The sequence below is a fragment of the Macaca fascicularis genome, chromosome 4, assembly GCF_037993035.2.
Source record: "Macaca fascicularis isolate 582-1 chromosome 4, T2T-MFA8v1.1".
NCBI classification, from domain to species: Eukaryota; Metazoa; Chordata; class Mammalia; order Primates; family Cercopithecidae; genus Macaca; species Macaca fascicularis.
In genome coordinates this window covers 111,251,580-111,264,336 of record NC_088378.1, presented here as the reverse complement: position 1 = coordinate 111,264,336, position 12,757 = coordinate 111,251,580, and the positions used below count along the sequence as shown (strand labels likewise).

The 12,757-nt window shown below is 38.0% G+C and overlaps 1 protein-coding gene across 10 annotated transcripts in view; it reads left to right on the top strand.

The window, feature by feature from the left end:
• Positions 1 to 1,640: 1,640 nt before the first annotated feature.
• Positions 1,641 to 12,757, top strand: part of PHF3 (PHD finger protein 3) — an 85,780-nt gene continuing 74,663 nt past the window's right edge. For 4 of the 10 annotated variants that reach the window (XM_074037715.1, XM_074037712.1, XM_074037714.1 and 1 more), the window contains exon 1: positions 1,641 to 1,971. Coding sequence is in view for 3 of the 10 variants with exons in the window: in XM_005552621.5 (XP_005552678.3) it covers positions 12,207 to 12,450 (244 nt within the window). In the remaining 7 variants the exon portion in view is untranslated. Of the gene's footprint in view, positions 1,972 to 2,384; positions 2,642 to 12,181; positions 12,451 to 12,757 lie in introns of those variants that run through there. The other 6 variants (XM_074037713.1, XM_005552621.5, XM_074037710.1 and 3 more) reach the window with 3 other exon arrangements.

Genomic DNA, 12,757 nt, shown 5'->3' with positions numbered 1-12,757 from the left:
CTTATGATTCTTACATTTTCTTTTAATCTCCATTTTGTTTTACCTTAAATTTACTAAAACTTCTCTGAGAAGGTAAGTTTTCCTCAGCCCTTCTAAGGGATTTTTCCAGCTAGTAGTCTCCCTTATCAAGTTCTACTCTATTGAATTCCTTTGGGGTTGGATTTTGTTTATAACAATAATTTTATTCTTTCCAAATGCCCTTTTGAAATCTCACACTGAGATCCACCAGAAGAGTAAAGATAACATTAGGCTTATTTTTATAATTCATCCCAGACATCCCAAGTGAGAATTAAAAAAAAAAAAAAAAAACAACACCTCATTTCTATTTTCCTTTCTCAAAAACACATTACAACAATATTGTAAAACAAAGTCTTGAGGGATTCATTAGTCAAGACATGGGGTGAAACTCTAGGAATCCAGTGGAATCAGGACAACCCAAACCTCCTTTGTAGAAGAGCATTTGGTATTGGGAGTGCTTAAAGTATCAGAAGACTAGAGAGAGGAAAGAACAGATCTTCACCGCATGCCTGTGACTTATTCTTCCACCCTGCACTAATCTTACAATGTGGGCTGCGGTTGGTCTAAGGCTTAAATCAACAAGTACTGTAAAGGTTTTAAAACAGTGCAGACCACACAGTAAGGTGCTCAGCAGGTACACTGGCTGAATACTGTAATGGTCCTGCAGATAAAAGCCACAAACTCTGTCCCTAAGGAGCTCCTTTTGGTTGGAGTGACTGACAAGCAACAATTACTTCACAGTGCTTATTAAAGGCTGAGATGGGGTTAGCTCAAGTGTCTGTGGAAGCAGACCAGTGGGTCTGCTTGACCAGTGGGTCTCAAAACTTTTTGTCTCTGGACCTCCACACAATATTTGTTACTACAAATAATGTATTTATGAAAAGTATATTTTCCAAATTAATAAAAAGAGTGATATTTAAAATTTTTGCAAATTTCCTCAATGTCTGGCTTAATAGAAGATGGCTGGATTCTCTTATCTGTTTCTGCATTGAATCAGCTGCTATATGCTGTTTTGGTTGAAGGGTGGGAAGAAAATTTGGCCTTAGACACATGCTCCTGGCAAAGAAATGGAGGCTCTTTTGAAAGGTCTTGGCGACCCCTCAGGGAAACCTGGGACCATATTCTGAAGACTGCTTACTGGATACCAAGAATGTTTCTTGGAGGTAGCAGTTTGAGTCTTGAGGTAGACCAGCCATGCAGGGTGAGGGTAACGGAGGTAGTTAATGGTAAGGCTGCTGTGTCGAGCCAGCACAGATATTTGGGCAGAGGGCTCATCTACTCCATCCTACTCTACCATTCTTGAACTCACAGTCAATTAATAAAAAGTACCTGGGGTTGGGGAGCTGCGCATGAATATTATATTAACTGTGATGCCTTAGTGCTTATTAAGATCGAGAAAAAGCGCTCCTCTGATTCGCCCCTCCCGACGGCCCGGAGGTGTGAGCTAGAAGCCCGCAGGCGGTGCCGCGTCCTCGGAAGACAGGGAGGGGTGCGGCAGCGCCGGGGAGTGCAGCAGCCCGGGGCCCCACGGAGGCGCGGCGCTCGAGGCCCCACAGCGCGCAGGCGCGGCAGCGACGCAGGCCGCGGCCCCCGGAACGGTAAACAGTGGGGTCACGTGACGCGGCCCCTCTCCAGCTCCCGCGCCGCCGCCGCACGCCGATGGCTGCGGGGTCTCGCGCCGTCGCACAGTCCCCACGCGGCAAGCGACCTTCGGGCTCAGGGCGGCGGCGGCTGCAACGAGGATTAGGAGGGCGGCGCGGAAGCCAGAAATAGTGTCGTCAGCAGCAGCTATTCCGTCCCAGGAGGAAAAGAGGCTGTGGCAGCGACGCCGACGTCCTGCGCGTACCCCCTCTCCGCGGCACCCACCGGGCCCCCTCCTCCTCCTCTTCGGCGGCGGCAGCGTCCACCATCTTCCTCTTGCTGCCAGTGGTAGCGCTCGTCTGGCGGAGCTGGGTGAGTTGCGGCTGTGGCCGCGGCCAGGGAGACGGGCAATCCTCCCCTCCCCCATCCCCTTCCACACGCACAGCGCCTCCGCGGGCCTCTCCGCCCCTCCCGCGGCGGACTCTCCGCGCTTTTCTCCCGCGCAGCCGAGAGATCGCCTCTCCGGCCTCTTGCGCAACGTTCTCGGCCTACCTGGGCCGCGCCTCTGCCGCCTGTGGACCATCTGGACCGCGGGCTGGGGAGGGAGTCGCAGCGACGCGGTCGCCAGGCGGAGGGTCGGGACCGCGGCCTCTCTCCCGACCACTGGTACCCAGCCGTCTGCCGCGAGTGCGCCCCGCTGCCGCTGAGGCACGGGCGCGCAGGCCCAAGGCACGGCGGGCGCTGCCTGGAAGGCCCTGCTCGAAGGCCCCCGGATCCGGCTTAGGGCCTCTTCCCTTTCAAGGAGCCCGAGCATGGAGCTTTGGGCCTTGGTTTCGGGAAACTGGGACTGGCCCTGGCTGCTAGGCTGCTCCCTGCCGCTGCTTTTTGGAGACGAGAGTTGCTGTTCCATTTATCCACCAGTTAACGCGCGCTTTTGTGCCCGGGACCCAAACTGTCGACTCCTTTTGCTTAGTTTGAAATGAGAAGCCTAGACTCTTGCCTTCGGATAATACATGTAATTTAGTGAACCACTTGTCGATACGTACGTGTTAATGGTGCTAAATAACTGATCACCTGACACGGGGGGCGGGGGCGGTGCGGAGAGTAGAAAGGGAGAGAATGTTGATATCGCGCAGAGTCCTGTGTCCCTCCTTTCCCTCAGGATGTGTTGCCGGGTCAGGTGACCTTTTTCCGTCTTTGGGCTTTTAAATGCCAATTCCTAGAGACTTTAGATTGGGGTGGTTATTAGTGCTTTCCAATAGTCACGCGTAGAATATGTTCATGGATTAATGTTAAGTGGCAACACTGCTTTAATATTCTAGTCCTAATTCTGCATTACATGTAGAGGTATTTAATTTAAAAAGAACAATTATTGAGCCTTCTCTAAATACTAACTTTACTATCTTAAGTTAAATTTAAAAACCAGTGCAGTAAACTCCATAGGGAGTACTTATACAGTACGTTGTTGTATTTAATTACTATTTTGGGGTGGAACTTGTCTTCCCTTTGTCAAAATGATTGCTTAGAATCTAACAAAACTACGCCTCAATCATTCATTTTTTGATTCCTGAATGAAATGTTTGGAACTGTGAAAATATTTGTAGAAAAAGATGTGTGTTTGTGATAGAGCGACATGTTAAGTCAAAGAACCAGAAACCTTTCTATTGTAGTATACTTATGTTTTTGAATTTATAGCTGCTTTCCACAGCACAAAAGGTGTTAAGATTATTGTTAAATAGTAATTTTTAACTTTATCACTTAGACCTTTGCCCCCTAATTTTTCTCTTCATTCATCTGTTTACTGGTTATATATTACCATAATGATTCTTTACTTCATTATCATCATTGTCATTTTCACTGTTATTATTTTACAATACATACTTCATTTTCTGGTGATAGTAGCAGAGTTTAGTGGCAGAGACTTTTAGGAGTGATGATTGCTCTGATTGAGCCACACAATCAGTCCTGAAATCGGCTACTTTTATTTAAAAAGATTGCAGCTTTAGATTTTAAGCTTTTTCAGATAGCTGTACCCGGTGATTTGTCAAAATGATAAAAATGAGCCAGTGATGGGACCAAAGTTTGCCTCTTATTTACATTATTTATAGGTTCATTTATTGAAGAATAGAAAAATGTAGTTTATTTTACTGCTTTTGCATACACCTGAATTAGTTATGTATTCTCTCTTGTTGGGATAGACCTCAGATAACTTTATCATGTTGATCTTACGGTATATTTATATGTTGCATAATCGGAAAAGTCACCTATGAGAAGTGTTTTATGTAAATGTAGGTAAAAAATTGGTTTGATCACATGCACATTTCAAGATAGAAAAATCGAAAGGAATTTGTCTTTAATCATTTCAAACCATGTTATTAAAATTAAAATTTTATTGAGTATTGGAATCCCCTAGGAAAGGTTGACAGTCTTTGACTTTCACTTATGTAATGTATTACTTACAAAAGTTGGGAGGCAGCAAGTGACAATTTGGAGTGTTGCAAAATCAAGAGCTTAGATTTTTTTCATAGTATGAGGCCTATTTGGAAAAACTGGTAAATGAAAATTATACATACAATTCTGTGTTTCAGTTACTAAAATAGATGATGTTTATCTTCCTTAACATGGTGGGATGGTGTTTGCTTTTTTGATGTATTTTGCTTTCTTAAGATCCATTTAAATTTCTCATAAAATCCTTTTTACATATGTTTTTTCTGGAGATAACTTTTCTGTTTTTTAATGAGATTATGAGATTTTTTGGTCAACGTTTAGGTTTGTGTGTTACCAATAACTATTTCACCACACAGTGTCAAGGAGTTCAGGATTCTTGGGGTGCTGATTTCTAACAGTTTTTATTCATCCGCATTTCAAGAATTCTTTCTGACAAGTGGCTACTGGATTTTTTTCTTTTCTGGAAAAGTACGTCTTGGACTATGTTTCTCTTACTTCTTCTTGGAGCACCCTCTCAGAATTCTGGAGTATCTTTTCAGAAGGATAGACACTTTTTCAACTATAAAAATTACTTGGCAAACTGTTAGACATTTATGATACTGTTGCATTTTTGAGAACACAGTCAAAAAATATTCTTTAATTGTTGCCCTTTGATTACACACGGAAAGATATTGAGAGTATTGATGTGATTAAACATACATGAGACCCTAAAACTGTTTCTATTCTCAGTAAAGATATAGACTGGGAAACAAGATTCATGGACATCCGATGTTAATCAGTGTATTAGAGTTAAAGGGGGAAATATCAAGAGTTTTAAAAGGCATTGTATGAGGCATTGCTTTATGTGTGGACCTGACAGTTACTGTCCTGCGTAATGTGTTTAATTTAGACCATTTTTAATGGTATCTTAAAATTTTATGACTATTATACAATGAAGAGTGGATATAGAGAAATAGTTGAGTAAAAATTTTAAGATATTTCCAGAAGTTTTAACCTGTTGGCATAATTTAACTTTATTAGACAGTTTTGAAGAGCATGGTAGATTATACAGAAAGGCTGAACTTTAATATTTTAATTCACTTGTAATTTATGTGAGCTGGGCACATGAAAACATAAAGTTTTAGACTGAAAATAAATGGAAAAGTTTGTAGCTGATAAATTGCTTTTCCTCTAATGATGTTCATATGCACTGAGGCTAACATTTTGTTTTTTTTATGTGTAGAGGGTGGCTAAGTGCATATTCCTGCTTTATTTTGGAAGAAGGATGAGTCACTTTTGTTTCTAGCATTTTTTAAGATTTCATTAATGATACATTAAAAGCATAAAAATTAATGTGTAGAGTGCATTATATAGAGTGTAAAGTGTAGGCTCAGGAATGGGTTCAAATGTGGGAATATTGGGTATGTGACCTTGGGCAAATTATGTAATTATCTGGGTCTCAGTTTGCTCTAAAGAGAAAGGACTAATAATTGCGCGTACCTTACAGGGCCGCTGTGAGGAACTAATGAGATAATGCATATGATACCCAGGGCCTGGCGTATAGTGTGTGCCAGGTACATGTTAGCTCGGGCTGTTACTACCTAGGCCATAGTTTTAATGATGAGCTAGGTCCACTACTTTGGTGGTTTATTCAAATTCCTAATGCTTATAATGTCAGTTATGATATAATGCCAATATAGTTGTAAACTTTGAAGTTAACTTATTCTTGTTACTGTTGGCTACTGTAATTCTGCGTTTGCCAGTTTCAACATCTTCTAATCCTTTCCTAGGGCCTTAGGTCTGCTTTGGTCTAAGTTGTCTTTGTGCAGCAGACACCTTGATATCTTCTTTTTACCAGATACGTTTAGAAAAGAAGTTATGATCCTTGCTTTCTTTAATGATGTCTTGCCAATAGATTCTAATTAACGAAACTGAACCAGAATTTGAAGTGGGGGTGTAGAGTAGATGACTAGGTTGAATTGCTTTGTAGAATGGTACTTTGTAGTATTGTGTCATACCACATGATCTAACCACTTACTAATTTTTGACTCTGTCCTCGAAGGATAACCTATGATTCATCTTCAGTGTTGTTATACCATAGTGGTTAAGAACTGACCTTGGTGTAATGCAGAGTAGATTTGAGTCCTGGCTCTGTCACTTATTTATTTGGTAATATTGGGTGTAACTTTGCTATTTAGCCCCTCTCTTGTAAATTGGGAATGATAGTACCTGCGTAATGGTTTGGTTCTGAGGATTAAATGGCATGATGCATTTAATTTGTTTAGCATAATGCCTTGCACACAGTCAACATCCAGTGAATTTAACCTTATAAACAGATAGGGCAGTCATAAGCGCATTGACTCTTAAATGAAATTTTCTGGGTTCAGATTTTAGCTCTGTTTTTCCTGTAGGAGATAGCTTAAACAAATAAAAACAAACAACTTTTAGCTCCGTCACCTACTATGGCAAATCATTTAATCTCTTTGATCCTAATTTAATTTTATTTCATTTTTTATATAATTAGGATAATAATATAAGGTTGTTTTGAGGATTAAATGAATAAATGTAGAGCAGAATTTCTTAAACTTGGCACTGTTGACATTTTTGGCTGGATAATTTTGTGTGTGTGTGGGGGGCTGTCCTAGTGCTTTATAGTATGTTTACTAGATGCAAATAGCACCCTTTCCAGTTGTGATGACCAAAAATGTCTCTAGACATGGCAAATATTCTCTGCATGGGCATACTCACCTCTGATTGAGAATTATAGATACAAAGCATGTAGAACAATGCCTGTCTTGAAGTTTGAGCACAAGAAGTTTTGTTTTATCATTATTATTATTAGTTGTTTTGTTCTTCTGCTACTGCCTATTAGGAATTTGTTTTTAGTAAGCATGCCTGATGAAATTGCTTAATTTAAACGATGGTACAGGGGCTGAAGGCATCAAGTGTGCTCTGCTTTTAAGACCATTGTACTTCTAGGACTTTGCCTGGATTGCTCTTCAGCATTTATGCATTGGTAACTACCTCACTTCAGAACGCTTGAGGCCTTCACTTACTATCATAGACCAACCCCCCATCACCACCACTATTACTATTGCCCTGTATAACTTTTCGTCAGAGATACTAGTCTCCTGATATATTTGTGCTCCCCTCACACCACCCCCCTACACACACACCCACAGACACAAATGTGGACTACGTGAGAGTGTACTTCATCTTAGTACATAACCTCTTTGGCCTTTGATAGCCTTAGTGATTTATTGTTAGGCGTGTATGTGTGTGTGTGTTTTAGGAAATAATAGAATTCATAGGTTTACTTTGAAGGTGTTTTTAAAAAGCTGGGATAGAGAATTTTAATTTGCTCTTAAAGTGAGTTTTCATAAAGTGTAATTTTTTTTTTTCGAGATGGAATTTTGTTTTTGTCGTCCAATCTGGAGTGCAACGGTGCGATCTTGGCTCACTGCAACCTCTGCCTCCCAGATTCAAGCTATTCTCCCGCCTCAGCCTCCACCACGCTCAGCTAATCTTTTTTGTCTTTAGTAGAGACGGGTTTTCGCCATATTGGTCAGGCTGGTCTCAAACTCCTAACCTCAGGTGATCTGCCCGCCTCGTCCTCCCAGAGTGCTGGGATTACAGGTGTAAGCCACGGTGCCTGGCCTAAAGTGAAATTTTTTTTTGCTGTTGACACTTTCTAAATCTCATCTTTTTGCATTCTATTAATACTTGAAACACTTATAAAATAATTAGGCTGTTTTGTTAGTATAAACTAAACCTGGCTTCAGTATAATTCTCTGAGAATTACAGATGAAACATATTTTAAAGCAGGAAATATCTTTGGACTCAGATTAAATTTTATTTGGCAAATTAGTACTAATTATTTTTAGTTGTATTCTGAGTCTTTATAAATAGTCCATTAGGACCAAACTCAGCCATTTGTAATTAAGAGATGGTGTTCCATTTGCCTGGAATATCCTCTGGATCTTTAGGATCCAGCTTACACATCACCTGCCTAGCCTTTGTTAGCTTCCTCAGTTTTACCTTCGTCTGTGATATTATTCGCAGCCCTTCAATACGGCACTTAGCATTTTGTTGTGATGTTTATATGTGTTGTATTTGTTTATATATATTTATGTTGTTTTGAATTGTGAGTTCTTTGACTTTTTGATGGGTTCGTTTCACTAGACTTAAAATGCTTTGTATTAGATGCTTAATACATGTATGAGTAAATGAATAATTTTGAATTATGCAGATTATTCATTTACATACTTAGCTGCATATATTCTGTTGTCTGTAAACATGAGTTTACCCAGAAACAATTTCTGACTTTAACATGTATATTCCCAAATTACCAATACTGATTTAATTGGATATACACATAACATTAGCCATTTAAAATTCACCCTATATAGGCTTATTATGTTTTATTAAATTTAGAATGCCAAATATAGGGGAGCATTTAAGTAGAATTTTAGTGTTAAGAAACAGAGATTTGTTTAAATTAGACAATTTGTTTAATTAACAAAGATACTAAATTGGCTCCTAATTTCCCCCCTTAATTAGATCCAATTGTCTTTGTTAGCCACATTACTAGGTATCCCAGAATGTTCTTAGTTTTTTTAAGACTTTATTTTGTAATAATTTTATATTTATAGAAAAGCTGCAAAGGGTGTGTAGTGTTTCTTATCTAGTTTCCCTGATTATTAACATCTGACATAAAGCTAGTGCCTTTATCAGAACAGATATTATTATTATTGGTGTATTACTGTTAACTAAATTACAGACTTTATTCTGATTTTACCAGTTTTTTTTGCTACTGTCCCTTTTCTGTTCCATGATCTAATCCAGGGTATCACATTGCGTTTAGTAGATTAGTGTATCCATTACAAGTGAGTAAATATTTCTACATTTGGCTAATTTGTTTGCTTATTTAGCATTAGAGTTACTTTATTTTTGAGACTGATCACTTTATATCTGAAACTGATTTTTAAAAATGAATTATATCTCCAATAAATGTTACTTTCAAGGGAGTTCTTTTGGATGGCTACATACTGTTCATTTTTGGCATTTTCTCTTTGGAATTACCTCCAGAGCCAGTTGGAACCACGTAAGAAAAATTATTCTCACTCATTTATAATAATTTTTCTTAAAACGTGTCCCACGAAACACTAGGATTATGATTTGTCCTGTGGAAATTGTCTTCTTTGGACTCACAAATGTGATAACGCTTTATTACTATGTTCTTAGAATATTCCCATTTTCATTAGCCTACTAAACGTGTCTCACACAATGGTAGCTGCTTAATAAACATTTGATGAATAAATAAACAGTATCGTTAAAGAAATGTAACTTCAGTCTGTCTCCACTTGTGACTGTGGAAACCTTTTTCCTGATAATGCCTGTTTCAATCCGGGGAAACATACTTTATAAGTCGTAATAGTTTTGACTTAAAAACAATACTGGAAACTTGACCCATTTTATTTACAATATGCTTTATTTAAAAAAAATTGATCTTCAAGAAATACGTTACAGGCTCTGAAGCCATGAAAGGGTTTTGGGATGGTTTCACTCATAGCAGTATTATTGAAAACAAACAAAAAAATTGCTTGTTGATGACTAGTTATAATGGCCTGGTCTTCATTATAGCTGTGTGATCTTGAGCTTTGTGACCATAACTTCTGAATGTTGTGAATGTTCCCATCACTTGAAAGCTCACAGCGTATAATTGGTACAATAGGAAGACCTCATAGGAAGTTTGCAGAATTTGCTAGCCTCATGTTGCTGTGGTAACAAGTGCATTTACTTTTCAGTAGATTCAGCATATCATTTTTTTGAAGGAAAGTTAGCCATTTGTTTCTAGAGCTGAAACTACCTTTTTTCTTTTTGATTGATCTGAGAAAAAAGATTACTAATTGGGATGCAACTCTCTGAAGTGGAGGTGGCTTTGGCTTGCAGTACTGGATTCCAGCACATTCAGATAAATGAATTCATTGGTAGTTCTACTTAATTTTGTAAACATTTAGTAAATATTTTCATAAATTATTTTTAATTACCAGAATTTAATATACTAAAATTTTTTTTGGAACCTGAAAACATATAAGGCAGAAGTATTGGTGATGTATGATAATTGAGACTTTCTTTGGCGCTGAGATCATATAGTGTGGTAGGGAATTCTTAAAGGAACTTGTCCTGAGATTTCTTCAGCATTGCTAGCTACAGTTTTCTGTCAGTTGAGAAAATGCATGTAAAATAAGCAGCAAGTCTGTAGTTAGCATTTTCTTTCAGTGCTTTATTAACATTTCAGTGTAAATAAATGGAAAAAAATGAGAAGAGATACCGAAACTCTTCTACTTAGAAGGGCATTAACTTTTGTGAGACAGGAAATTTTTCTTTTTTTTTCTTTTTTTTTAATTGAGGTATAATAAATGCATTTGTTAAAAATGAACAGATTTCTGAAACCATTATTGCAATCAAGATTTAGGACATTTCCGTCATCTCTCAGGTATCCACGTTCCCTTTTGCAATTCATCTTTTTTTTGGATTTTTTTTGTTTGTTTGTTTTTTGACACAGAGTCGGGCTCTTTCGTTACCAGGCTGGAGTGCAGTGGCTTGATTTTGCTGCAACCTCCGCGTCCGGTACTCAAGTGATCCTCCCAACTCAGCCGCCCAAGAAACTGGGACTACAGGCACGCGCCACCACACCTGGCTAATTTTTGTAGAGATGGGATTTCGCCTTGTTGCGTAGGCTGGTCTCCAACTCCTGGGCTGTAGTGATCTGCCCACCTCCCAAAGTGCTAGGAATACAGGCATGAGCCACTGGACCTGGCAGGAAAATTGTTTTTAGAGAGCCTTTAATAAGTCAGATCATCTCAGCCCTTAGCTCAGTGTGAAAGGGTAACACTAATGGGTATGGGCTGTGGAGCTTGAAACCTAGGCTAGAATTTTGGCTCTGTTTTGTGACTTTGGGGAAGACATTTAAGTTATTCAAGTGCATTTTTTAAAATAATGCAAGGATGATAATAGACCCTATTTATTATTGGGGCTTAAATTATATAAATGTTGGTAAAATTTTTAGTACAGTATGACATATATAACCAGTAGCGTGTATCTGAAATTCTTCCCTCAGTTTTGTAGGGGGAGAGAATTCAAGACTAGTTTGAGGAAATTTTGTTAGATTTGGAGCTAATCTCAAAACTCTTGGAATTAAGGAGCCCAAGATGTTATAGGTTAATCAGTGGAATTTTTTGGTTAAATTAATATTAGTTTTTTTTGGTTGACTTTCTACCCTCTAAAATATGTTGATTCAGTTTTCTCTCAAACCAGTTCAACTTAATTGGTTTAACTTTTCATAATTGAGGCTCCTGTAGAGCTTTGAAATGACTTTTGCTGAGCAATGTAGGTACAGTTCAAATGGGAGACTAACTTGATACTTGTATAGACCACACATAACTAAAATAAATCTAAATACATGATGTAGATTGTCTTTGTGTCATTTATCTTGTTTTTCTCCTAAAAGGGGACCTTGAAAAAAGGTGTATTTGTGCACATCTTTGTGTGCGTGTGTAGTTTTTTAAGTTTTGATTTGTTGGGTTAATAGTTTCTTTTTCATTTTCCGCCCCTACCCCCACAATAAAAGCCCTTTGTCTATATGTATTACCTTTCTTTAAATAATTTTAATACTTTGTAAATAAAGCAAGGCCACTTTATGGTTTTAATAGGTATGGGATAAAAATTTAAACTACTTGATTTTAGCTCTTTTATGTGGACTTATTGTAAAAGCAGTGTCTGATGCTTAATTTGTGAAAAGGTTGTGGTTAAAATCAATTGTTTTTATGCTTTAAGCCTTGTAATTCTTTCTTATGTGTCAAGTTAATGGACTATATACATAGTTTTTTTTCTAAAAATAATGAACTGAGTAAACATTTAGTAGAATTTCTGGTAAAATGATATACTACATGCATGATGAAGAAACATTAGTAAAGATTTGTTCTACATTTCCAAATGTATATTCTAAAAACAAGTGAGGATTTTTTTTAAACAACAATTCAGAAATACCTTAAGTGTGTTCTTAGACTCAAAACTATTAAAATAATTTGGTATTAGGTGATTTTCAATTGATAGCTTTATTTCTTATGGTATTTTTTTTGTCTTTCTATAGGGCTGAAAGACACACAGAAGTCTTCATGGATATAGTTGATACATTTAATCATTTAATTCCTACTGAACACTTAGATGATGCCCTATTTCTAGGATCCAACCTGGAGAATGAAGTCTGTGAGGATTTTAGTGCAAGTCAAAATGTCTTAGAGGACTCGCTGAAGAACATGCTCAGCGATAAGGATCCTATGCTAGGATCTGCAAGTAACCAGTTCTGTTTGCCTGTTTTGGATAGCAATGATCCCAATTTCCAGATGCCTTGTTCAACAGGTAATTCTTACTTTTTTTTTTTTTTAGTCTGCAATTTAAAATAAATTTTCAGCAGCTTTTTCTTTTTTCTTTTTTCTTTTTTTCTTTTTTTTTTTTTTTTTTTAATGAGGAGGGTAGTAGTAAATTTAGGGTTCTTTCCTTTGAATTTAGAGCTTCTTTTCCAGGCATCAGAATTAGAATTTAAACTAAATTTTCTTCCAAGGAGTGTGGAGTTATCCTCAAGGATATTATGGATATAGGTAGGGTGACCATATAATTTATCATCCAGTATGGTACACTTTTTAGAGTTACAGCGAGTACTTTAATA